This window comes from Pelecanus crispus, chromosome 6, assembly GCF_030463565.1.
Source record: "Pelecanus crispus isolate bPelCri1 chromosome 6, bPelCri1.pri, whole genome shotgun sequence".
In the NCBI taxonomy this organism is placed as follows: Eukaryota; Metazoa; Chordata; class Aves; order Pelecaniformes; family Pelecanidae; genus Pelecanus; species Pelecanus crispus.
This window is the reverse complement of record NC_134648.1, coordinates 46983381-47010835: the sequence shown is the minus strand read 5'-3', so window position 1 is coordinate 47010835 and position 27455 is coordinate 46983381. Positions and strand designations below refer to the sequence as shown.

The 27455-nt window shown below is 36.2% G+C and overlaps 1 protein-coding gene across 2 annotated transcripts in view; it reads left to right on the top strand.

Annotated features, from left to right (window-relative positions):
- The window catches only part of SEC23A (SEC23 homolog A, COPII component), a 31354-nt gene extending 4251 nt beyond the window's left edge, over positions 1–27103 (top strand). For both annotated transcript variants that reach the window (XM_075712844.1, XM_075712845.1), the window contains exons 2-20: positions 1423–1664; positions 3554–3611; positions 3873–3959; positions 5134–5370; positions 5479–5558; positions 6475–6619; positions 6963–7121; positions 7964–8079; positions 10335–10458; positions 11607–11687; positions 13448–13537; positions 14810–14916; positions 15936–16089; positions 16839–16916; positions 17981–18142; positions 19641–19727; positions 21180–21335; positions 21974–22039; positions 25637–27103. In XM_075712844.1, the coding sequence (XP_075568959.1) occupies positions 1444–1664; positions 3554–3611; positions 3873–3959; positions 5134–5370; positions 5479–5558; positions 6475–6619; positions 6963–7121; positions 7964–8079; positions 10335–10458; positions 11607–11687; positions 13448–13537; positions 14810–14916; positions 15936–16089; positions 16839–16916; positions 17981–18142; positions 19641–19727; positions 21180–21335; positions 21974–22039; positions 25637–25726 (2298 nt within the window). In that variant the 5' untranslated portion in view covers positions 1423–1443 and the 3' untranslated portion in view covers positions 25727–27103. The remainder of the gene's footprint in view (positions 1–1422; positions 1665–3553; positions 3612–3872; positions 3960–5133; positions 5371–5478; positions 5559–6474; positions 6620–6962; positions 7122–7963; positions 8080–10334; positions 10459–11606; positions 11688–13447; positions 13538–14809; positions 14917–15935; positions 16090–16838; positions 16917–17980; positions 18143–19640; positions 19728–21179; positions 21336–21973; positions 22040–25636) is intronic.
- Positions 27104–27455: the final 352 nt, after the last annotated feature.

Here is a 27455-nt window from a genome sequence, read left to right as displayed (position 1 = left end):
GTCTAGGTGCGGCTCGGTCCAATCTTAGTCTCAGATTTGGTCAACGGTTTATGTGAATAAGGATAATGCAGCAGTATAAGGCTCACTTTGTAATTAAATCATACATCTACAGACTACTTAAATTGATTCACAGATGCATACACACAGACATGAATACATATATATATTTATATACATATATACATAAAGGTATACCTGTTAAAAATTCCCCTTGAGTTCAGTGAAATATTCACGTCAAATGTCTTGGCATTTCTCAGTGGGCGAGGGTTGAGTGTCAAGGAGTGAAGGGTTTCAGCCCAGGCTCCGCTGTCAGTCTTCAGCAATGGACCTCTGATTTTAGCAAACTTTAAGAGTCTGCTAGCTCTGAGAGGCGTCCCACTCAGAGGGAGGTGCTGGTGCAGCCCACTGCGGTCCAGGAGAGCTCAAAGAGCCTCCCTTAGGACTGCTGTTTTATAGGCTGGTGAGATGATTGGCTTTAGTCATCAGTAAATTTCCACCCGAGCCATAATCCGGGTCGGTAAATTACTGGAATTCCAGTAGCGATGATGCTGCTCTGTTTCAAGGCTGTCAGGGGATAACTGATTGTTCTCGCTCCCCACATCAACCATGTAGGAGTTTCTGATAAGGACAGGGCCGCTCTCCACTTCAACCATGTAGGAGTTTCTGGCATAATTCAGGGGTGCAGAACTGACCAACTCACTACACAAGGCCGTGGTCTGGTAGGAATTCCTCAAGTCATAAAGTGGTCAAAGAGAGAAAAGGAGGGCGGGATGCACCGCCACAGTAGGCCACATGATGTGTTACTGAAAATGGTTAATTATGGCTACACAATTTGACACAGCAGAAGATACTAAAAAATTACACTTAGAATTACTTTTTGCTATTTGATTTGTAAAGAAATCAGAGGATTAAACAGTTTGCAAGAATGAATGATTCTTGAGTAATAAGCAGAATGAATAATTAAATGCATTAGTGAAAGGCCTCAAAGCAGGGTGTATTTTTTTGGTGTAAGCAAGTCTTTTTTTTTTTTTTTTATAGTGTGTTAGTGTGGTGCATGTTGTCTACTCTGACCTACCCTAGAATTGCTGCTTTAGTTATAACATTTCTTGCCTGAATTTGTTGCTTGAGTCAAGAAGTGATCCAAAGATGGACTGTTTTAGCACTGTGTATTTTAACTTGCACCATGTCAAATATTTGTGACTTTGAAGAGGTTGCTGCATCCTAGGAGTCTTAAATTTCTTTCTGTTTTGCCTTGTAATACTGTGCATTGCTTTTAGGCTTTTAGAAGCACTACTCGGTGTTTATTGATTGTAACTCAGTTACAGTATTTGAATGTGTGACTGTCATTAAGTACATTCAATATTTTGCGGTTAAAAATGTTTGCACTTCAACATTCTGCTAATAGTTCTCTCTTTATTATAGTGATAAACAGAGAAGTTGACCATGACAACCTTCCTGGAATTTATCCAGCAGAATGAGGACAGAGATGGAGTGAGATTCAGCTGGAATGTTTGGCCTTCAAGTCGTCTTGAAGCCACAAGAATGGTAGTCCCAGTGGCTGCCCTCTTCACACCACTGAAAGAACGGCCAGACTTGCCTCCTATTCAGTATGAGCCAGTTTTGTGCAGTAGGACTACATGTCGAGCTGTTCTGAATCCTTTATGGTAAACCTAATTATGCTAATATTTTTCCTTACAAACAATATTTAGAATAGTGCCAGTTAAACTGTGCAACAGATATGGTGCGTGGAAGTTCATGTATTCCTCACATGAGTATACAGCTCAGACTTCTAGATCTTAGAAGTTTCTGCACGTAGATTTGCATATGTAACATATATACTTAAAACATAGCTTTAATTTAATTAGTCTTTTCAACGTAATTAGTTTAATTAGTGATTAGGTGTGTTATTTTTCTGGAACTACACATCTTGTGAGTTAGTACTCCTGCATTTTGCCTCTAGAAAATAGCTAGGGTAAAAAGTTACTATGCTATATCTTTTAAACTATTGGGGCCTGACATAGTTTAGTTTCAAAGTAAAATAAACTATATTTATTACTGACCTTAGTTCATTTGTAGACCAAAGCAGGTTAGCTGGTTTAGCTTACCAAAACAGAAACTGAAAGACACGATAGGTAGGTAGATAGGTAGGTAGGTAGATAGATACAGACAGAAGTAGTAGCATGAGAGGGGGTGAAAGCTGTTTAAGCTGAAGGGTGATATTGGTACAAGCACAAATGATTGTGACCTAGTCACGGATAAGTTTAGGTTGGAAGCAGAGGAAGTGTTTCATATGTCATTCCCATCACAGAACTATGGAAAAGAAACGTAACAATTTCTGAGGAGGAGTTTGATAGGCATGGGAAAGGTACTGAGTGAGAGTGAGAGATGAGACATGATGTAAAAGATCCTGTAGAACTCACTCAATTTTATGAATGACTTGTCCCTGCTTGGGAGAAAAGATGATTTCAAAGCAGATGTAAAATCGTGTTTCAGTATTAAACACACACAGTGGCTGATTATACTGGAAGTCAGACTTAGTGGAAGCTAACTTTTTCAGAAGCATTATCTTTTATTGAGGGCTGGAAGAAAAATAATGGAAAGTCAAAGCCATAAAAGGTCAGTCAGATCCCTGACATTACAGTGAACTGTGTACATTTTTCCTGTCTCATGTATGCGAGTCATGACGGGGTTTTTATTTTTTTTACAAGGTGTGATTAGGGACTCAGTTTGGGGGGACCTTTTGAAGCCTGCATGGCATAGTGTATCGGGCTAGATAGTCTGCAGCCCCTGAAAATGGTATAGATAATTTGATCTCAGTAGAGCTGTGTTGTGTTTACAGCATGCTGGGGGTTATCCAGCATTTATGATAATCTGGTTATCCAGATTTAATGATACATTAAAAAGACTTTTGCCCTTGTAGACAGGAGAAGAAGTGATAGCAAGAAAAGTACATTGAAAACACATAAAGTTTACTTTCCCTTAAGAAGTGGGTAGGACTTTGTAAGACATCTGTATGCCATGAAGGTACAAGTTTGCATTTTTTATTTTAACTATCTGAATACTCATAAAAATGTAGATAAAAGGAGGTAGGCTCATCAATTGAAAAAAACGTTATTTCACTAGAGAGATAGCTGTTAAGTTGGAACATGATTTTTTAGGGCATAATGTATATTCAGGATAGCCCCCGACTCTGGCAGCTAATAGGCATAGGCCGAGAAAGGAATAAAACGCAAAGGTAGGGCGAGTTAAAATGATTTGCCTAAAACCATGCAGAGAGTCTCTAGTAAAGGTGCTGAGTCTGTATTCTTAAATTTCTTATTTGCTGCTTCTCCTTGAAGATGATTTTTTGTCTCTAAAGACAATAATTTGCTTGATATGTCTGTGTAAGACTACACTTTGAATTTGTCATATGGGTGTTTAGGAGACAGTATATTAGGAGGAATCTTTTTCAAAGTCAGTGTGTTTTTGAAAAATTAAAAGAAACTTATTCTAGGGTCAGTGGAGGAAAAGAATTGTTCATGCTATATAAACTTTTCCTATTATCTTTTTGTAGCCAAGTGGATTATCGAGCAAAACTCTGGGCTTGCAACTTTTGTTATCAGAGAAATCAGGTAAGAAAATGATATATTCAGGATATAGAAAATCTTTTTTATAAGGTAAAAGTGAAAATCCTCATTTTCCAAGTTGTAGTTGCGAATTGAAATTGACAGCAAGAGCATGAGTGCGCAGCTATATCTTCAGAGATTGCATTGAGATTTTTTTCATGACGGCAATAGTGAACATGTGTTGCACAGGAAAGTAGTCCATACATTTGTTTTTGTAGAAGTTGTAATCTTTTTTTTAATACTTAATTTCTCTGTTTTTATTTGCAGTTTCCTCCTACCTATGCTGGCATATCTGAAATGAATCAGCCAGCTGAACTTTTACCTCAGTTCTCCAGCATTGAATATGTAGTACAGGTAAAATCATTAAATAAAATCTTTAACATCTATAACCTTGCAATATACAAACCCAATTAATTTCAATTTTATTTCTTCACCGTGTTCTAGTGACTATGAGTCTTTATGTGCTTGTTAGTAGATTGAACATATATGTCATCAATTGGAAACGGAAAACAGCTTTTTATAGGAACACAAGGATGGCTAATAAGACTGGTTGGAAAAAAAAAAAAAAAAGAAAGAAAAAAGAGAGGTCTCTTCTAAAGGCAATTATTTCTGTTAGGCCTGTTTCTTTACCAGGAGTTTAATTTGTGTTTGTGCTGGGGGTCTGCTTGCTGCTATTGCTTGCTCAAACGATCTCAGTTCAAAATTGGCTGACTGTTCATTCATCTCTCATTAATCATTTGAATTTAAGTTTGTAATTGAATGATTATGAGTTTCTTTTAGGGCTAGCTGGTTTAGAGAAAACAGTTAATACATATTCAATTCAGGTATTTGAATTTTAATATTAATCCTTTTTTAGGATAGAAGTTACTTGAAATAAAAAACGGACCTACAGCCCAAAATTGCAAATATTTGCAATTGCAAAGTTGTAATCTCTAAATTCCTTTTTTGAGGATTAAAATTTGTAAGACTTCAGTGAAGCATTCAGATTATGAAAAGAAGAGCGAAGGCTCAGCAGAATCTCTACTTTTTGCCAACACTTGTAACGCAAAGTAAAGGGGATATTTGCTCATAGTACAGCAAAATTAGTTTAGAAAGAATAAAAAAACTGATGATCTCTAGAGTAAAATTGAGATGAAATGCCACAGAATGTTATCAGGTTGGAATATTTTATAATTGTGAATAGATTTATGACTATTACGTTCACTTGGAGCAATAAAAGCTCATTATATATTAAAATATCTATATAATTGGCACATGCTTCAAAACTATCATGACATCCTGAAAGGATTTTTTTTTTTCTTCTGTAGTAAGCATTTCATTTTTGTGCAGAGTTCATTATGGTAGGGGTTTCATTCCCCTTTGGCCCCAGATAATGATTACTACTTGAGAAGGGAGGTTAAGTTAGATGGAACATTGACATTATTGATATGATTAAAACTTCTACAAAATGTACTTTATTTGTTCATTTTTGATCCTGTAAATATTGCAAGGTTTGTTTTTCATGTTATTACATTTGTGTTTCTTAAAGCGTGGTCCTCAGATGCCTTTGATATTTCTTTATGTTGTGGACACATGTATGGAAGATGAAGACTTGCAAGCTCTGAAGGAATCCATGCAAATGTCGCTTAGTCTCCTGCCACCAACCGCGTTAGTAGGTCTCATTACCTTTGGCCGAATGGTGCAAGTTCACGAGCTTGGCTGTGAAGGAATTTCCAAAAGTTATGTCTTCAGAGGAACAAAGGACCTATCTGCGAAACAGCTGCAGGTAATGCACAAAAGCAAACAAAAAGTAATTATCAAGATGATGGTGATGAAGAAATTCAAATAGTCTGTAAACAAATTTTGTAATAAAATCTTATGTATTTGACTACAGGAAATGCTAGGGCTTACAAAAGTAGCTGTTTCACAAGTCGGTCGGGGTCCTCAAGTGCAGCAGCCACCACCTTCTAACAGGTAATGTGCTTAAAACATCTAAAAAACATACCCTGACTACACTGATTTACTGGAAACTTATGTTTTATGACAATGAAAACAATCAACTGACAGTCGAACTGATCAGGCACAAATTTACTAGGAGACTAATAGCCTGTTTCTTTCCTACAGTTTGTACGGGGAAGAAAAGACTTTATGGGTGATAGTAAAATCATCTGGACGATGTTTTGGAAATGTTCTGAGAGAATGTTATATAGGCATATTATAGATGCGTAAATAATGATGCTTCTGTTGGTTGGTATGCTGGAAAGTGTTAATAGCTGCTTTAGTGCCCCTTTCTTATGCGGATATCCAGTTTTGCCTTCCCTTTTTCCCCCTCTTCCAGTCTTCTCCCCTCCCCTTCTGTCTCTTATTTGGAAATTGTGGGTTGGTGTTTGATTCTCCTGTGTCCCCCACTGTGATGTAAAATAAATTGATGAAGTGATGTAAAAGAGAGACAGTTTTGTAGTCTCTGCCTTCCAATAAATAGCTGCATTTGTAGACAGGCCGTAGCAGACAGCACGAAAAATTCTTTTATGTTAATGTTTCTTCTGATCCTTGGTTTTCACTGAAGTAGTGAAACTTGAGTTTCTTTTTGAGATTCATAGGTCATCATCTGCTGTGTTTTGACTAGATAGGCTTCTTTCTGGATAGTGGTGGTATCTCTAAGGTAGCAAGTTTTTGGTTTACAAGCACTTTGCTGAACTACTTAAGCTGTGTGCTTTGTGTGTGGTAATACCAAACTGTGTTATCTTGGTGAAGCAGAGACATTGCTCTGAATCCAGACTAGAATCTAGAATTAGTCATTGCTAAGATATGTCTAATATATTGCTAGTCAGCTGATGAAATTTTTATTTAACAATTTGAATCTAAACTAATTCCATGTACTTGTTTACAGATTTTTGCAACCAGTGCAGAAAATTGATATGAATCTTACTGATCTTTTGGGTGAACTGCAACGGGATCCTTGGCCTGTTCCACAAGGAAAACGGCCCTTACGTTCTTCTGGAGTGGCTCTTTCTATAGCTGTCGGGCTCCTTGAGGTAATAGCTTTAAGTACAGTTGTGCTAATATATAAATAGATCATTTTGTTGCAGAAAAGCTGCCACAATCAAGATGTAAAAACTTTAGTAATAGATGCATGTTAGATTTGTATGATGATTCTGATGGATATTATTCCTTACATACATAGAGTAATTGTAGGTGTTTACACGTTTTAATGAGGCAAAATTGGGACTTTGAATTAACAGTGGACTTAAGTTTTTGGAGGGAAAAAGTACAGTTATTGTTAGAATCCTATCAACTTGATAAATATCTGCATAGCTATTTCTTTTGTTCAATTTGTAGCAAAACCTGATGGTTTTATTTGTCTTTTATTTCCTGCAGTGCACTTTTCCTAATACCGGTGCACGTATAATGATGTTCATTGGAGGACCAGCTACACAAGGACCTGGCATGGTTGTAGGGGATGAATTGAAGTTACCTATAAGATCATGGCATGACATTGAAAAAGACAATGCTAAATACGTTAAAAAGGGTACTAAGGTAAGAGATGATCATGGGTGATATTTTAGGCATCTTACCAGTAAGTAAACATGTACTTTGCCTGGCACTGTAAAATACTGTTGGTAGTAGCAAATGTATAAAGAGGTGGGAGTTGTGTGGTTTTGTTTACCTGTCTCTGAATAGTGGTATGTCTTCAGGAATGTCTTCAGGAATTTCTTCAGAAATTTCAGTATATTGAGTTAGGACTTTGCCTAGCTTTACATTAAAGTTCTTTGGAGTGTTTTCCTGGTTTAAGTCAGAGAAGATTCATGTGCTTAAATGATGTATCTAGAGTAAGGCTGTCTGCTTCTAAGACAGCTGCTCAAAACTGTCTCTGTAGTTGGGGGAGGGTTAGGCAGTAGAGTTTCAGCATAGTTCATTTCATCCTAAATGTACATTTGGGCAGGTGAACTGCATCCAAAACCTGTTGAATTCATCTTAACTGGTTATAATGGGAGCTTAAACGATTAGCTCAGTCGCAGGCACCTGTTATAGACACTTGAGATTAGAAAGGTAAATTGAATTCTGTGTGTTGGATCTAGTACTTAATGCAAAGTTTAAAAAGAAAAGATCAAGGTCATTTTCTAGTTTAAATAGCAACCATTGGTCCGTCTAGTGTGATTCAGGTTCTCAGCTGGTCAGGAAAAAAACCACAGGTGTTGAAAATTCCAGTCTTAATTTTAACTTTAGAAAAAAAAAAATTCTTCTAGCTTGTGTTAGAATATGATGTGAATAAAGTCTGATAATGTTGTTTTAGAAAGTTTTGGGAGTTTAGGATTTAATAAGATGAGGGGAGTTCATGTCATAAATTGCTATGAACTGTATTTTCATCTTGGATTTAGCATTTTGAAGCCCTGGCTAATCGGGCTGCAACAAATGGTCATGTTATTGACATATATGCATGTGCGTTGGATCAGACTGGTCTTCTGGAGATGAAGTGTTGTCCCAACTACACTGGGTATGTACCTATTCATTTTTTAGTAGTATATGAAAGTGCAGGGTTTTTTGTGTGTTGTTTTTGTTTTTGGGGTTTTTTTTTTAAATTGTTTAACAGGAAGCACTTACCAAAAACATTCTGCTACTTTAAAAAAAAAAAAAAGGCAAACCCAAAAAAACCCACAAACCTACTCTGATATACTGTGATGCTTGCATTTGTACCAGAACTTTGGAATTTCTCAGCCTCTGGCAAATTTGTCACCATAATTGCGGGTTTAATCAGAAGGGGGTTTGCTGTTGGGGTTTTTTTTTGTTGTTGTTCTTTTTTTTTTTTTTTTTTTTTTTTTTTTTAAATATGGTCTCTTTTGAGACTTAAATAACATGGATATCTTTTAAAAAGGCAATTTATCCTATGTACTTTTGCTACTTTTCTATTTTGGTGTGTGTATATGTAAGCTGCAGGTTTCAGTAAAAATAAGGATGTGTCATCCTTCTTTTTCTTGCTCTTTGGAGTGTAACAAAACCCTGTGTTATTCCTTCTGTCTTGTTTATGCCCTTCTTCTGTATACTGTTGTTCATAGGTTCAACTACTGTCGTAGGTGATTATCAGGTACATCTGTTGCTCCTGATTTTTGCTCCCTCTATCCAGTTCTACATTTCAGACGTAGTCTTGTATTCCCTCCAGCTTGTCTTGTCCATTTTCACCGGATCAAAGCAAGTTGTAGTCTTTCTCATGAAACCACTCCCCTATTTTCTGTCACTGTGGATGACACCCTCACCCCTCCTCTTATGCAGATCTACAGTCTGGGATAACTTTTGACTCTTGCTTGTGTGCGAAGTACTTCATTAGTTTTGTAAATCCTGCCAATTCCTCCTCCCTATTTTTTCAAAGTCATCTTTTCTCTTTCTGAAAGTCTTTTCTACGTTCATAGTATTTCATCTTTGCTGGTATAGCCACCTGCTTTACATACTGATTGATTTTTTTAGGTTAGAGTTCTGTATTCGGTCTGGATTCTTTTGCCAAGCTCATTTTTCTTGCTTGTTATTGTTAGCTGTGTCAATACCAACTGCAGGTAAAATTAAATGAAGCATCTTTGCTTATGAGTTTAATAACTGGTATATCTGTGGGAATGGGCCTTCTTAGTTGCCTGTCAATACCTTCATATGACAGAGGACCCTAAGCACGTGCTACACATCTAGGCATACCAAGAAGAGTAAGAGATGCTGCCACAGGTTGTGATGAACATACTCTGCTGAGTTTCAGGCCAGCTTGGCCATGCTAGTCACTGCTGGGTTGCTTCTTTTCAAAGGTGTGTTTGCGTAGCCTTAGGGTGGGAGTTTCCACTGCTTAGGATCTTTAAGTTTATGACTTTACCTCCACATTTGATTCCTATTCCTTTTCTGCATCAAACTCAAGCTGTATTTTTCTATACACTACAGTGTAATTTTGCTCTTTCTCTCTGCTCTTGTGACTCACCTTACCCTGTTTTTGCTCTTCCAGCAAAACTAGCTGTAATGTATAGTTTGTCCATTTTTTTACAGCTGTTCCATTTTCTGTTTGCTTACATCCTACATACAGGGAGGGATTTCTGATTCTGCCTGTGTCTGTTGTCTTCTATCTTCAAGTATCCACCTGAAAACTTCTATAACTTTTTTCAGGTGTAATGTTTGACCTATTAACATATTTTACTAATATGATTTATTTAATATTTTTGGATGAGTAACGACAGTATCTCCCATTACTATTTCCTAAATGGAGTATATGATATTTCATAATGAGTGGCAACCATTGCAGTTACATCCACAAAATATTGCTAAGCATGAAACCAAATCTTGCTTCTTGAGCATAGATTTAAGTCTGAAATAATAAGTGAACTACTCAAAATAAAATGGCGTGGTAATAGGTTTGGAGTATTGAATATTAGAAGTAGTTAACTGACTTTGCTTGACAAGGTTGCGAGACATTTGTAGTGTTGAAGTCCAATATAGTATTTACCAGTGAAATATTTTGTTATATGTTATAGTCACAGTGACCTTAAGGTGCTGATTGGGCAAGAAGCTTACTTACAAAATTAATCCCTAACATTGTAGCAAAATACTAATTTAATGATAGTCCATTTTAAGAAGGCAAAAATGTGCCTCGCCATGAACTGTCGTTAGTTTTAGCCTTTAATAGAAATAAGCTATATAAATCCCATGTGCTAAATTATTACATGATAAGAAATCTTTTTTAACTTGAGGGTGTTGTTTGTTCTTTTTGTTGTCGTTGTTGTCTAGAGGCTACATGGTAATGGGAGACTCTTTCAATACATCTTTATTCAAACAAACTTTTCAGAGAGTATTCACAAAAGATATGCAAGGACAATTTAAAATGGGATTTGGTGGCACATTAGAAATAAAGGTAAGAATAAAAAAATGCAATGTGTTAGTGAAACACTGGAATAGGATGGCTAAGAACTGGAATTTCTGCCCTTTAAGGAATTTTTAGGAACATGCTAAACAGATGTGTCAGGGTTGGCTTGGACATAGCTGTTAACTGCCTAGCTATCTTTTTGCAGTTCTGTGATTCTGTAAATGTGAGTTAGGTATAATGTTAATTCCTTCTTACCCTGCATTCAGTGACAGCTAAAAGGGAGACTGAACTAAAATTAATTCTCTGTTAGAAACTCACAGTGCTGTATGCATAGATTTTGGTATCGGTAGTGAGCGTTTCATGGTTTTAGGTCCAGGTTCTCTACATAGTCCAGGACAGCTTTCCTTTCATTTCCATCCTTATCAGAATCCACTCTGGCACTCTAACGATGTTAATTTTCACCTCTACTCTTGTGAGAAGCTTAGAGCTGAATGTGCTGTAGGTTCAAGTATGGTCTTCCATGATGCTTCTTGCAAAGTATTACAGTCCTGCCTTGTAGAACAATATAGGGCTATTTCCTTGTTCAGTAAAATTCTGTTTAAGTTTTTACTACCAGGACAAATAATTGAACCCTCTTTTTTTCATGTGCGTGTTCTTGTGAATTTCGTTGGAAGATCCTGGAAAATGCAAAAAGGGAGCCCCAGTTCTTAGAGGAATGTACAAATCCCTTCAAAATTACTTTGGAGGAATGTAAATAACTGGATTTTGCTTTTAGCTAAATATGTTTAGGAGACAGAGGGTATAAATTCAGTGTGGGGTATGTGCAGGCTTATCTTACCAGTCTTCAGTTTTAATCTCATCTTGTGAATATTTTAATTATTTTGCTACAAAATAGACATTATCCAGTATACTGTCTAGGCTCCCAGGTTTATAAATAACAGCAGCTTTTCTCCATATTTTAATGCAAGTTCATGCTGTTTTTTTAGATGTACTAAGTGGTACAGCAAACAAAATTAAGTGTAGAAAGTGAGCACATGAAAAGTTCCTGTAAATGTATCAAGCATTATTATATGTATAACCTTTCTTAAAGGTATCGAGTCTGATTTGCATTAAGGTTTTCATAAACTAATGATAAAATACAACAGAGTTCTTCTTAGTGTGGCATATTAATGTGTGTTTTTCTTCTAAATATGAAGACTTCAAGAGAAGTAAAGGTTTCTGGAGCGATTGGACCCTGTGTGTCTCTCAACTCTAAAGGACCTTGTGTCTCAGAAAATGTAAGTTAACTTTACTGAATAGGAAGGTAATATCATACTATGGAAAAATAGGATTTAGGATTTCTGGATTTGAAGAGAGACTGAAACTTCCATAAATGGAACAAAGAGTGTTTACTTTTATACCGATCTTAAATTTAATACATGCAAGGGCTGTTTTTTGAATAAGCTCCTGTTCACTGCAAGATTAGATTCAAGTTGTATTAGACTTTGCAGATCCTTTGTTGCTTAGTTAGGTTTGTCCACTGAGTTTGCTTTAAAATGCACCACTAGGTTGCTTTAAAATTACTACAGAGAAGTTACATGCTGGCAAAGCAGAAACCAAGTAGAAAGGGAGTTAGCATGCTTTATTGTTAAAATCAGAGCTATATCCTTTTATCCAAACAGAGAACCATGAAAATACGTTGTTTAGAAAGACAAGAGAGAACAGGAGGACACAAGACCATGGGAACATCCCCTTTATCTTGACCCCATCGTCCCATTTGTATAGTTGTTTGACCAAATGCACATTTAATTAATTGATTAGAATTTCCAACTATTACAGGCTCCTGAAGTAACTCCTTTAAATTTATATCAGACTTAAATCATCACTTAATTTCTTACAAAATATTATTACAGTTTAATTTTGCATTTGATTACTAATCAAAACCAATTCCTGCAAGTAACCAAAATGCCTTACATTTGAAAAGTCTCACTTTTGTTCCTAACAATCTGCATAATAGAGCACTTTCCAGTATGAAAGTGCTTACAGATGGCCTGCTTTAATCAAGCATTTTTCGTGCCTAAATTTTCCTTCTATTTATGATTGCATCTTTGTGAACTAAAAATCTCAATATAATCAGCACTTTTTTTCTTTCTTAGTGGTCTGGTGCAGATTTTCTTATTTTGTCACCTGAATGATTGCATATATTACAATAAAAGTTAAAAACCCACAAAACAATTAAATGTACATCTCCTTATTTAAGCTACATATTTAAGTCATAGGAGGTAATAGAAAATTTAATTGTGAATTCGGGTCTGTTGCCTTGCATTATGATTAATTTCTATTCCAAAAACCTTTTTGTTAAAATTATCTGAATTAAAATTTTTGGGGGTAAAACATATGAATAAAATGTAGATGCATGCAGCTCATTGCAAGTTGTAACTGGACGATTAGACTAGCCATAATGCTTTTAACAGAGAACACAAGCACAGTGACAATATTGCCAGTATAATTTTCCTTGAACATTTGGTTTGGTTTCACTGGGTCCATTGTGGATGACTGATTATTTTAATTGGTTTCTCTGGGTATTTATGTTGTTTGGATGACAAAAAGGAATTGTCACTTGAATATATCTGTCTACAGATACAGTTACTAGAGACTATGTAACTATATACTATATGCTATGTAAGCTATCTACTTGAAGTTTTACTGGTGTGCCTTAGAAGAGTCATTACACTTGCATGTACTTCTTACCTCTTCTCTTGGGACTGTTTAAGCAATGACTAGTACTTTTTCCTGTTTCTGACTTGCTTTTTCCATTTTTCTAATGCCATCTCCTTGTCTTTCTAGTGCTTTGGTCTTTTGCAACCATCTCCTTTTTTATTATTCCTGCATCCAACACTGCAGTTGTTTTGCAAGAGTGTCTGAGAAGCTGACAGAGTGAGCAGGGATAAAACTTGTGACTGAGTAGTTGTAAACAATTACCTATAATGGCCAGATGTACTTCACAAAGGAAGGTAATACTTCTGGTTTGTAAAAGTATTATAAAATCTTTCTACAGGAAATTGGAACAGGAGGTACCTGTCAGTGGAAGATTTGTGGACTTAATCCTACTACAACACTTGCACTGTACTTTGAGGTGGTCAATCAGGTAATAAATATTTGTCTACTTGTCTAGTAAACACAGTAATTTTATATGACTGCTGAAGCCTATATTTTTGTGTGGTTCCCTCAAGCACAGTAGCAGAGATACAAACGATATTGCCATTTTGTGTTGTCAGAGTTTAGAGATGGACACTAACAGCTTAATGATGAGCTACTCTTCTTGAATATGATAATGAGAACCAAAGAGCTCTACAAATTTTGGATAGAGTTCATAATCTAAGTCCAATTTTTCTTCTTAGTGTTACTTATTAAAATGTATTTCAGTTGCAATATATGAAAATACTGTAATCTGTATATTTAAAAGTGCTTTTCAGTATTTCTCTGATGTTTTAGTTCAAAGTAATTACTCCATAATGTTGCATTTTTATTTATGCTTTAATTGCTCAGTATTTGCAAGTAAAGATTTGCCTTCATTGAAATGCCTCAGGGGTGTATAGCCTGGTTTCCTGTCTCCCTGAGGGGGTACTAGGAAAGAGGATAAACACATGACAAGCAAATATGCTACTTCCTTCTCTAGTACTTTCCCTTCTTCCAGATATTTGAAGCTCAGGAACTATGTGAGTTGACTGTAGTTGCTATATATTTAGTATGCTATATTGCCTATGTTATAACTTATGCAAAGGTTTGAAAACTTGAACTTACCTTAGCTATTTTTCATTTTCCTTTTTGCATATTTATTTTTATCTCATTTTATTGCTAGCTCTAAAACTGGTCTGGTCATGGTGTGTAATAGTTGATTTCAACTGTCATTCTCTTTTGGAATTACTTTACCTTGTTAGCAGCGTATAAATGGGTATTTCTACTGACCAGAGTTTTGAAATTTCAGTTTACGTCTGGATTCCAGTCTTTACATTTCGATGCCACTTTCTGGGATGCATTAATCAACATTTTATAGTAGTACTGGTTTTGTTGCCCTGTAATTCTAGTGAATCACGTGATATTCAAATAGAATCTAATTAAATCAGCCCCTTTGAAAGTACTGTCTCTGTAAGAGGATTTCGAAGGAGAGAGCATTGGTTGCTTTAAGGGTATCTGGTGGAGGCAACAACTGCTCCTAACATTCCTTAGCAGTCTCCCAAGTTTATTACCCATGTTTAGTAAAGATACTCAACATAAAAAAGCACCAGACAGTGCGTTTATTTAACTTAAGCTGCCTGTTGCTAAGAATTTTATCATTTTCTAGTAATTTGTTTATATGTATTATACTGTAAAATCTTGAGATTCACCTCCATTTAATTTTTTTTCCTCCTGTACTTAGCATAATGCTCCTATTCCTCAAGGAGGACGTGGTGCAATCCAGTTTGTGACTCAGTACCAGCATTCCAGTGGACAGAGACGTATCAGAGTGACCACAGTTGCCAGAAAGTATGTTTTACTTGTGATGAATCATTTTTGAAAAAGCAGGATACATATTTGCCTTTTAATCTTTAGATTTTGTAACCAGTCCATTGTTCTGGGATATGCAGTGCCACAGGTGGTGAGGGCATGATCATACCTTTGGGGCAGTTGCCTCTCTTGTTCTGTGGGCTGTTTCTTCTCTGAGGGGTTGCAGTGGCTGTATAATGATGTTATGGGAGTGCTCTGAAGTAACCCAGGTGATTTTAGATGAAGAGGAAGCTTTGAGTGAAATTCTGTGGCCTAAACTGAGGAGGTGGTCGGAGTTAGGGAATGGCAAAGATAATTTCACAGCTTAACTTGAGAATGCTAGCTGCAGTTCAGGGGGGTGTAAATACCTGTTCTTCTATTTATAACCTTTACCTGCTGCTTCCTTGATTCAATTTACTTCAGAATTTTAGAAAGTGATGTTTAATATTATGCAGGCATTTTTCAATGTCCAATGGCATTTCCTTTAAGCTGAAGGAGATTATTGATTGGTTAATTCGATGGAAGATTCAGTTTATCATAAAAAGTATTGCCCTTACTGTTGATATGAATATCTTGTCAATTTACATTAGTTATATTAGTAGAATCTTCTTGGCAACTGCTAAAAGGACAGATTAATAGTTCATCTTGTAAATTGAAAAGAACAAGCAAGGTGCACAAGAAAACTGCTAGTGTGGGAATGTGTGATTAGCTTCATGGACAGTGTTTTCTGTAACTTGCCTTTCAAAATTCTTTTTTTTTTTTTTAATATGACTGTTTTATAAGTGGCATTGTATTTTATTTCACTGGTTGCATGGCATCTGTACAAATAAGGGACATTTCTAATTAAAGAATGGTTAACTGAGAGGCTGCTCATTTACACCCAGTAGATTTTTGAAGCTCCAGCATGAGTTTGTTAAACTGCTTGCACTGCTTTCTTTGCCTTAATTTTGAAGGGATATTTTGAGGTTGGACATCTTTCCTTTCACTGTAATGCAAATACATGTATTTTTCTTTTGTAGCTGGGCAGATGCACAGACGCAGATTCAAAACATTGCTGCATCTTTTGACCAGGAAGCTGCTGCGATTCTCATGGCTAGATTGGCAGTGTATAGGGCAGAGACAGAAGAGGGGCCTGATGTGCTTCGGTGGCTGGACAGACAACTTATACGACTGGTAAAAAGGACCATATTAAAAGAGGCAGATTGGTTTCTTGTCTCCAGCTATATCATTCTTAAATGACTAGTGTTCAGTGATTGTTTCTTTAAAAATAAAACAAAACAAAAAATGAACTGAATGCTTCATTTCCGCAAGTGGGTATGCAGAATTAACTAAGATTTTCTATTTTAAATGGAAAAAAGAGCAGATATGTTTTTAGTTTGTTTATTAATTTTTCCTCAGTCCTCAGCAGTTGGTAATTGCCAGCAATTGAGAGAAATTCTGGCATGAGATTAGCAGAAATTAAAGCTTTCTCTACTTTCTGCTGCCTATAATGATATTGTAGATGATATATTTTTAGGGAAAAGAAAAAGTCAAAGTACGTAGAAAACCATATGGAATTTCTTTATTTTTATTTTCAGAAGTGCAGTTTTCTGGTTTTTTTGGTGTTTTTTTTTTATTTCTTACTTGTAAGTAAGTAGTTACTAATAACTTAATTTTAAACATGTTCTCCAAGGCTGTTTAGTCATCTAACTCTGCTTAGTGAAATTAGAGGGGAAAAAACCCCAAAAGCCATTAAAGCCTCATATGCAAGGAGATCACTGCTTGTTAAGAAAAGAACTTAGGTCAGTGTTTTTGCTTGGTTTCTGTTTGCTTACAAAGCTGTAAGCACCTCAAATCATGTGTCTATTAGAAACAAACTTACAGTAATGGCATGACCAAGCAAGTATGTTTCTTAATTTAGATAAATTTTTCTTCTACTCCAGTGTCAGAAATTTGGAGAATATCACAAGGATGATCCAAGCTCTTTCAGATTTTCAGAAACCTTTTCACTTTACCCACAGGTGAGTAGAAGGAAGGTGTGTCTATACGGGATAAAGAGAGAATGCTTAGTGAAGGAAGAGGCACTTGTAGCACAGAGTAAAATAAGGCATTACACTGGATACCAGAATGAAAAGACCCCCTGCCCCCAGCTATTGTCTGACGTGTGATGTTAAGCAAATCACTTCTGTTGTCTGTACTGCTGTGTCCCCTTTTGCACTCTGTCCTTACAGCTAAACTTCCTCTAACTGTGTGTATTTTTTGTTTCTCCTGTAATGGAATCCTCATTTTACCTGGGTTTGTAATTCAGATAATGAGGCTGGTTTTTTTAAGGGCAGTTTTTATGAAGAAATTCAGAAAACATAAGAAAAGAGATGCTTTTGCTTTGTTGTTTCTTTCCTATAAGATTTATAATACTGACCTGAAAAGAGACACTTCACTGGTGAAGTGAACTTGTGCTTGACTATATTAAAGTTTGAATAGTTTCTTTGCTAATAATCCATTCTGATAAATTCCTCCATTCTGATAGCTCCTGATGTGTTGCTTTTGGGCTCTTTGTAGACTTCCATGATATTTCTGTTCGAGTTATCTACCAATCTGTCTCAACGCATTAAGCGTTGTGAAGAGATTGATTCAGCAATGAAAGGATTTGCTTTTTCCGTTTTACTAACAAAGTTCAGCTTTGCTGTGGTTAATATTCTTTTTTTCTGTTCGCATGCTATAACTTACCTTGTGTGTTCAAGTGCAGCAGCCTCCCTCATAGGAACAGTAGAACTTCCAGTAAAGGAAGGATTTGGCAATATTCAGTCATACTATTTATCAGTTAGTACTGGAGAAGAAGAAATCTTAAACTTTCTCTTAATTCAAAGCTGCTGTGTAGGTTTATCCATTCTGATCTCTATGTCTTACTCTCACAAGAGTATATAAAAACTGGTGAAGATGCAGATACAAGTTAGAAATGTTAAAGAACTTGGAATTCAATTCTGTTGTGGCACTGGCCTCATGTAGTTTGTGGAAAATACTTCTCACCTTGTACAACTCTCCTTTTTACCTGTGAAAGTTCAAACAAACGGTTTTTGTTTTGCAGTTTATGTTTCACTTGAGAAGATCTCCCTTCTTACAAGTTTTCAATAACAGTCCAGATGAGAGCTCATACTATCGTCATCATTTTATGCGTCAAGATCTAACCCAGTCACTTATCATGGTTCAGCCAATTCTTTATGCCTACTCTTTCAATGGACCTCCAGAGGTATCATTATATATAACATAGTAGGTTAAAAGGTGCTGTTTTGAGAGAGATGATTGTTGTCCTTACTGTTAAACATTATAAAATGTGTTGTTTTAAATTGTTGCATGAGGAAGAATGTTCATTTAATATAGAACATACTATGAATAAGGCATATCTCAGAATTCTGATGTAGCATAGTTTTGAAAACTGTGTCAGTTTGTGAAGAGATGATGTTTTAAACTAAGGAATGATAATTTTTTTGTTAGTTTTTGAGAGATGTAGGAGTTTTTCTTTTGTTTTTGTGGTGCCAGAATGTAAACATCAAGAAAAATGTTTTTATTTCAAAATGTACTTTTTCTGTAGAGTTTGAAAGAAAAGTTGGGGTTTTTTTTAAATGTACAAAATTCCCTCTATCTTAATGCCCTCATCTAAAGCTTCTAATTTTGATGTGGTTACCATTATGTATAGATTTGGTACAGAACCTTCCAGCTGACCTGGTCATGGTACATTCTGTATAAACCTAAAATAAAAATGTGATCTTCAAAGAAGCTTGTGAAAGAAGTGTAAGATACGAGACAACAAAAGTAGTCTGACAGATAAGAGAGACTGAGGAAGTGGTAAGACAGTGAAAATAAACATAGTAGGCAAGGGTCTTGGCAGGCTGGAATTCCAACTTTTGTTAGGATTTTTTTTTTTTTTTTTTTTTAGACTATGTCATGGGGATAATAAAAAAGACTTTTAAAAGTGGAGTTTAAAGTAATGAGGTTGTCTGTGAAGAGCTACTCACAAGTGTAAGATCATTCTCCCATGTATGAATAACAGTCACATGGGTGATGCAAAGGAGAAGCATGATCAAGCGGGAGCTGAAACCTCAGTGTAGGATCAGTAATTTTTTCTTTGATTCTTGGAATAGTTAATATTTTTGGCATCCCTAATAAGATTGATCCAATTAAATCATATGGTACTGATTCAGTTAAATTGTACAGCACCAATATAGTGTCACTGCCCTTAAAAAGATGTATTAAAACCTTAAATATTACATTAGATTTCATAAATCATGAGTATTTACTATATGCAGTGTTGGTGGATATATCTGTAGAGTAATAATAGCTGCAAGGACAAGACTAAAAAAAAAAACCAACCAACCAACCCACAGCCCCCAAATCTTATACTTGAATAACTACTGAATCTTTATACATTGAAATATCATTCAAGTTAATGGCATTGTATAGGTAAATATGGAGGTACTTGAAAGACTAGAAAAGTGCATAATAATGAAAGAGGTTTCATCTCTTGAATACAATTTTTATTACTTTCATGAAGTTAGATACTCAGAATCAGGCTGAATAACTTCAGAATGAGATTGTGTGGGTTGCAGATGTATAATGTGAAAATGAGCAAATATGGAGTGATTGAAAAAGTTCCTGAGGTTCAGTGACTGATTCAAAAAGCTGGTAATGCCATCTGATTGCTCAATTCTGCATCAGTTGGTAATTTTTTATTTATTTTTAAATCTTAGCCTGTTCTTCTGGATAGCAGCAGCATTTTACCAGATCGCATTCTCCTTATGGACACCTTTTTCCAGATCCTTATTTATCATGGAGAGGTAAGATTTGTCGTTTCTTATATAAATATTGTTTTTCTGTAGGAGTGCCACATTATGAAAGTCAAGGCCCAGTTCTAAAGCACTCCAATGCTTGACCTGCCATCTGTGTGGCTGATACCAGACTCTTAATTCATGTTTGTAGTTTGGTAACCTAACATGCCTATACACAGATACCTGATATTACTTGATGTTTCGGTGCTGTTTGTTATGATGGGTTTAAGATGAATTAGCTTCAATATGCAGATTATTTGTTTTAGATCAGTATTTTTCCAATTTTTGAGTGTTTTTCTCCACACCCCCCGTGCTTTTCACTCATTTATTTTAGACCTCTAAATTAGTCCTTCAGGGATAGGGAGCTGGAACACCAGGTTTTATAGTCACCCTTCATCTGCACTGTCCTGGAGGAATGAAACTGCTCCGCGCAGTTAAGTAGATAGACATGCACTGTTAATATAAATATAAATGCTTGTGACTTGCTAGTGCTCTGCTGCCCTGGAGGAATTGAGCTGCTGCTTTTTACTGCTTTGCAACTGTAAACAGTTCCCAGCTGAGAGTTTGAGAAATACTGTTCTGGATCATGTCCTCATAGCTGCACTGTTTAAAATCATTACCAAACTGTAACACTTCTTAAGCGGAAAAAATGTTCTCTGTATTTTTCTAAGATGCTGTCAGGAAGCAGCAGGGGTGGGCTGCTCCCTGAGGGAAGGGGAATGGGGAGCTGGGCTGGATTGCAAGGCAGGCAGAGGCCTCGCCAGCGGGTACCTGGCCCTACGCTGCCTAGGCAAGGCAAGCAGAGCAGTTTACAGACAGTAGGCAGGTTCATCATGCAAGTTGATGGGGTGAGGCAGGTGTGAGCTCTAGCTGGGTAGTCAAGTCCCTGGGTGGGGGTCCAGATGCATGGGGTGCATGGCCAGGTACAGGCACGGCTGCAGTGGAGCTCAGGCAGGAGCTAGGAATGAGAGCCTCAGCTTAAAACAGCTGCCAAGCAAATGAGGAGGGAGCCCCTGCTGAGACTCCCTCCAGGTCTTTCCTAACAACAGCCTCTGTCAGTGAGCTGACCTTGAGCAGCCATCTTCACTCCTGGAAGGTGGGGAGACTGCACTACAGGCCCTGAAAGATAAATATCACTATAAGTATTTATTTCTTACGTGTCATAGACATGCATATTAGAGAACTGTAAATAGTATCCTTGACATCATGAACTGAATGGTTAGCATACAAATGATGACAAAAAAAGAAAATACAGAAGGACCACAAATTGTTAGAGTTTCAAAACACTTACTTACACGTCTTGGCTTTTAAAAATTAACTTGCATACTATAGAGCAGAAAGGGGTGAGTGATAGACAAGAGGCCAGCCAACAATGGCACATTCTCCTTTGAAAAGCTGTGTGTAACCTCTAGGAAAGATTGGTGAATCAGTTCTAAACTTCTTTCTTCCCCCTACCCCCAGACCATAGCTCAGTGGCGTAAATCAGGTTACCAAGATATGCCGGAATATGAAAACTTTCATCACTTGCTACAAGCTCCAATAGATGATGCCCAAGAAATTCTCCATTCCAGATTTCCAATGCCCAGATACATTGATACCGAGCATGGGGGAAGCCAGGTATGGTAAAATATATATAATATATTTTTTTAAAAAATACGTTACATAATCTAGAAAGTGACGTGTTAGTAAAATCGTAAGATTTTTTTGGTAGTAAACATGCATTTCTCTGCTAAAATATATGTAAATTGAAGTGAAAATTTTTAATTTTAAAGCTTTTGCAGAGCCGGATACTTAATAGTAGCTTTTTGCCTGATTTGTGAATCCTGTTATTTATTACTATTTTTACCACACTGACTTGGACTTTCAGATTCCTTGTGTGAGGTGTGTAAGACAAAAAAGGTAGTACTTGTCAGGGTCTCTCAACCAATACCAGAAGTATTCTTTATATTTTTTTTTTAACTTATTAATGAATATTTTATTGATATTCACATTTGCTTTGCTAGCGCTTAGAAAAAGACAAAAACTTCCTTTCTGGTGCATTGAGAAGTTGTTGGCAGTTCTGCATTATAGCTGTAGAATCCAGGGAGTGGCTTTATTTATAGAGGTGCTACTTGCTCTTTTGAATAGGTATCTGTGCATGTTTTGATCTCCAAATAATAGAAATGGTATCTTTCATACACATGTAATTTTTTCTGAGTACAGGAAAGTTCTATTTGAGAAGATTAATTTATTGCCTGTGTTTTGTTTTTTTAAAGGCTCGTTTCCTGCTTTCAAAAGTAAATCCCTCTCAGACTCATAACAATATGTATGCATGGGGACAGGTAAGTATGAATCTGCTTATGAAGCTTGTATGTGTGCTTTTATGTTCTTTTTTCCTATTTCAGAAATCAAGTGGCACATTTTATACATGTAAGTAATAATGCCAAGTTTTGAAACTGAAAAAGAAATGCAGCTTTGGCCTGATGCCACCAAAATTGCAAAAGTTAAGAAAAATGGATTTCATTTCTTCAGAAAAAAATGATCTGTTTTGCTGTTTTAAGCTTCTGTTAGGCTACTTCAATGTCTAACCACCTTTCAGAGACTTCCAAATTCCTTTGAATGAGAGCACTTACCACACATAAAGACTAAGGGACCTTTTTGCAATAGGGGAAATAAACTTTGAAGTTTGTTATAAGCAAGAGCTGAAAAGTACACCAGTACCAGTGTACTGATTTCCAGAATTTTTGTGGCCTAGGTGACCAGGAATCAGTTTTTCAAATCTTGCCTTTAGGAAGGAAGTTATGTAAGTGTTCAAAAGTTAAACTTTCTGGACCAACTTGTATTCTTGAACATTGCGTCCCAGTTCCATGTTCTCCTTCCAAATTCAGCTTTTATAGTGGGAAGAGAAACACTGCTGTGGGTGCACTGCTAGTGCAGTGTCATTTTCTCATGAAAATGTAATGGCATCAGACAGTTGAAGCTACATATTATCTGTACTTTTAGAGTACTTTGCTAACAGGCATACAGTGTTCAAGTCATCAGTGAGAGAGCTCTGTAGCAATTTTATGGCAGTGATTTTTGTCAGGAAGTTTTATCAGGGTACGTTTTCCTAGGGTCATATTGGTTCTAATGAAACTTCAGGCAGGGAAGAGCACTGAGATCCAGAGTGAAGATACTTTAAAACTTTGTCCTGAGTCAGGGACAGCACAATTTGAACCCAGCTCTCTTGCCGCCAAAGTTGATAACCTAACCAGCAATCTGTTAGTGTCTCTCTTCATCATGTTTCCTCCGCAACATCCTGTAGTTTGAAAGGTCTTGTTTTATCTAAACATTGCCTGGAAATTTTTGAAGTTTTGACATTTCCAACAGTACAGGACAACTGTTTCCTGCTCATTTAATTAGTAAGCAAATGAAACAGTATTCCAAGTGTAAATGCAAATACAAAACAATTCTTGAACTGATCTTTAAGAAAATTGTTCATGCTGGACAAGTGAGACTTTTGATACATCTTAGAAAAGACAGCTTTCCCTTTTAATGGTGAAAAGCATTCAGTTCTAGGGTAACATAAGAAATGGTGTGTTAATCTCCCCAGTGGTATTGCAGCGTGTGTGCTCAACTAATATCCTCCTGTGTTTGCAGGGTTTTGTGTGTGCTCAACATAATATCCTCCTGTGTTTGCAGGAGTTTTTGTGAATCAAGTTGAACCAAGTACAAATTATGAAATGAGAAATGTAACTGTTGGGAGAAAATTTTAAACTGAATTGGTTTTGCTCCTGTTTTTCTCATGAGCTTTCTGGATTGTTTCATGTAATTTTATTTTGTGCATAACTGAAAGTCTACAGAAAGATTTGTTAGTCCACATGGACCTGAAGAGGGCACCCACACACCACTGAAACCATGTTTCAGGAGGTGATTGACTAGTTTGGTTTTTAATATTGTAAGTAAAGATTTTTTCCAACTTTAGCAGGTAGGTGCCTTATATAGTATAGAAAACATTTTCAGAAAATAATGGTAAACTTCTCATAAAGCTCTATTATGTTGGTTATTCTTTGAGGATGCAGTTGAAGTTTTCAGATTGTATCAGATATGACATTTATTTGAGAATGCAAATTCCCCATAGTTACTAAGACAAAAAAGATTTTAAAAGAGCTGAAAATAAAAGCAATTTGAAACGAAAGATGAGGTAAATGGCACAAATCTTACCAGATGCCCAGCTAGCTGTCACCGAATCACTGTTAATTAAATTTAAATTCTCATTGTATGCCTTAGATCAAAATATTGAATGAACAGAAAACAAAACTTAAGGTGGTCTGTGAAAAATCAAAGCTAATTCTCATGTACTTTTCAGACTTGTACGTTGGGACCTTGCTGGTTTTCACTTTATTCCCCAGGAAATAAAATACTCTGCTACCTTACCTACTAGAATGAAGGGTTCCCAGTCTTCAGAGTAAAGCTGCTGCTGTTGGCGATAGCAGTGGTGACAGCAGCTGCCTGTGTGCACGTGTTGGATGAGGTGTTCAGCTTCAGGAATAGTCTGTGCATTGCTTTTATTACCCTGGATTACCACTAGCAGTCATCATGAGGGATCTCTTTTCTCCCTTGGTGCTTTATTTACTAGAGGATGACGTGCTGTCCTTTCATGCGTAAGACACAAGGTGGCAAATCATACCCTGCCTCAGAATTAAACTACTTGTAATTCCCTTGTGGCTTCTTAAATAAGAGAGCTCAGGCTTAACATCTGGCAGGCTTGGAAATAGAACACCCTTTATTCTCATCTTGCCACCATTAGCTGATAGATAATTTAGTGGACTTACCCTGAGAGTGGCTGTGTATTGTGTCAAGTGTATTGTAGTGATCTAACAACTCCTACTGCTCCTGGATTTGTCCCTTGATCGTTAATGGAGAACTGTTTTTGTCCAGTTCTCAAAAAGGGGCACAAGTTCTAAGCACCTAAGACTTTCATGTCTGTGTTTTGGAAGGTTTTGTAAGAGTTCAGACAGCTCTGTTACATTTGGAAATATGGCTTAGTACCTTTGAAAAGGTTGAATTGTTGACATTTATGGGAATTCTTCCTACATCTGTGAACAGAAGTAATGGCAGATTGGTTTCAAAGGACTTAAGAGAGTTACCCTAACATTTGCAGAGTTGCCAACTGCTGTTTTATTTAGGCTGTAAATCTGTTTAAAAATAGTAATTAAAAGATGACCATTTTGAACTTCCTGGATTTCTGAAAAGTACTTCTGAGGTCAAAAAGTAAATTGCAAAAATCCACCCAAAAGGTTTTTTTTTAATCTTGGGTGATCTGATTTTGCAGTGGCATGACCTTCAGATGTTGTTCTTGGTGTTTCTCTGAGGTGGCACAAAGCTGTAGGAGAAAATTGGCCCAGCTTTACTTGAGAAACCCAGCTGTCCTTCACTCCATGTCAAATGAGACCCTTGGTGGATTTGTTCCCTCCTTTCATCATTTTGATATGTCTGAGAGCTTCACTAACAGATACTGATTTGTTAGTTGTGTCACTTGCATGTTTCTGTTTCTCTCATCTTTGTCTGCTCCACTGAGGTAGGAATGATACAGGAACTGTGCATGGCATGGAAGTTCTATTTACTTTCTTAAATTTGTAAGTTACGATTTGGCAGCTGTCAAATACTCCGAGTTTTGTATGGTTGATGTAAATATCTTGCTATACTGCAGCTCATTGCCATATGCATTAATATGGAACAGAGTGTGGTTGTGGTTTATGCCTGAATTTATGTAAACATATGAAAATTTATGTAAATGTACAGTCTGCTGTTTCTTGTCAGAGGATTTCAGCAATGATATGCTTCTAAGGTCTTTCTAAATTTATGAAGTGTTGATTTAATGGAACATATTGTGTCGTAAAATGCTTTTTCTTCACAATGAGTATAATCAATTCTCCTTGTTTCCTTTTATTTTATAGGAGTCTGGAGCACCCATTCTTACTGATGATGTCAGCTTGCAAGTATTTATGGATCATCTGAAGAAACTTGCTGTCTCTAGCGCTGCCTGAGATTCTGTAGTGCGTTGAACACACAGATAAGCTGTAGCCATGTTTCAGTTTTTTCTCCTTTACCTTTTTCCATGTCTCTCTTGACAGAATGCTCCGATATGCACAAGCTGCCTGACTAGATGTAAAGCAGTGTTGTTTTCAAAGAAAAGCTTTTGTTATCAGCAAATGTTTTAACGTGAACTGCAGTTTGTAAAAATGACAGGTCGTAGGTTAAATTAAGTTATAATTAGAGGAAAAAGAACAGTAATTCTGATTACTGTGATACTATAATTACTTTGAGATCATTTATAACAACTGTGAGATGTGATTTCAGTTTCCTTTTTGAATGGTTGAGGTTGATTCTGCTGTGCACTATAAAGGCACATTGAACAATAAAGGAAATCTTTGGTGATGTCGGGCTTTCCAGACTGCCATATGACTACTTTTGCTCACTCAATTCAAGCACAAAGTGAACAATGAGGCAACAAAAAGCATATAAAAATAGTATTAACTCAGCCTTTTGACTTAGGCTGCTGAACTTTTCTTTCCTGCAGAGATACTATTGTTCATGTATTGTTCATTTTAGGAGTATTTAATTTCAACTGTTTCTTCCCACTTACCCTACTTGATTCTTTGGGAACAGAGTTTTTCTTTATTTCCACATAAAGAATTAGAACTGAAAAAGTAAAAAAATCTGTTATTGCACAAACTGTAAATCCACATGTTGTATTTTTGGCAAAAGTATCTATTATCAAACACAGTAACAGATGAATATGCTCAAAAGTTAACACTTTTAGCTTGAGCTAAGAAGAAATCCTGCACTACCAAAATGAACTGACTAAGAGTGCAGCCTTGATTTTTGTCTTGGCGAGTATACTTTTAAAAAAATAAATATATTTACCTTTTTTATTATTGCCTTATAATGTTATTACACTAATGCATGACACTGCACATCTGCTTTTTGTTTCTGCATCCTTTTTGTTATGAATTCACAGGCTATAGTTCTTGTTGAAACAGTATTACATAGAGTATGATGTAATTAATTTGATACTTAGCTCATACTTAATTTTTTGGGGGGTGGATAAATTGTAGGCTTTCCCATTTACTTGTTGAAGTTTACACATAAAACAGATGTTTACATAGGTAATACAACATTTTGACAAGTAAAGATGTGAAATGTGGTAGTGGGCAATAAAAAATTGTGCCAAGTCTAAGGGAAGAGAGAGAGTTTTGATGTAGGAAATTCAATCATATACTGGTGTGATAAGCATGAGGGTTTTTTTTCTGTTCTCTGTAAATTCTCAAAAATGTGATTAAATCAATTGCTCTCCATTTCTTTGATCTAAATGAGATGAGCTCCTTTTTCCTCAATACAAATAAAATACATGTTTTTCTCTCGCTTTTTGTATTTATTGTGCTGGCTTCTGTTGGTGCTTGAAATGTGGAAAAAAAAAAAAGGTAGTAATGATAAAATCTAGAATAACTTCACCACTTTTATTCATGTAATAATTGGTATCAAACTTGTTTAACTTCCGGAGATACTGAACTGTTCACAGTAGTGGCAGCTTAGGAGATAAAAATTCAGTAGCCCTCTTGACTTTGTTTTATTTTAGCTAATAAACAGCTTAAAATTTTTCTCATAACACTAAATATGTCCAATTTATTTGGCAGTTAAGTACTGTTTGACTAATAGATCAATGCATCAGCATGTCATGATAACGGATGGGTTTCTTTTTGCTTTCCTTCCTAC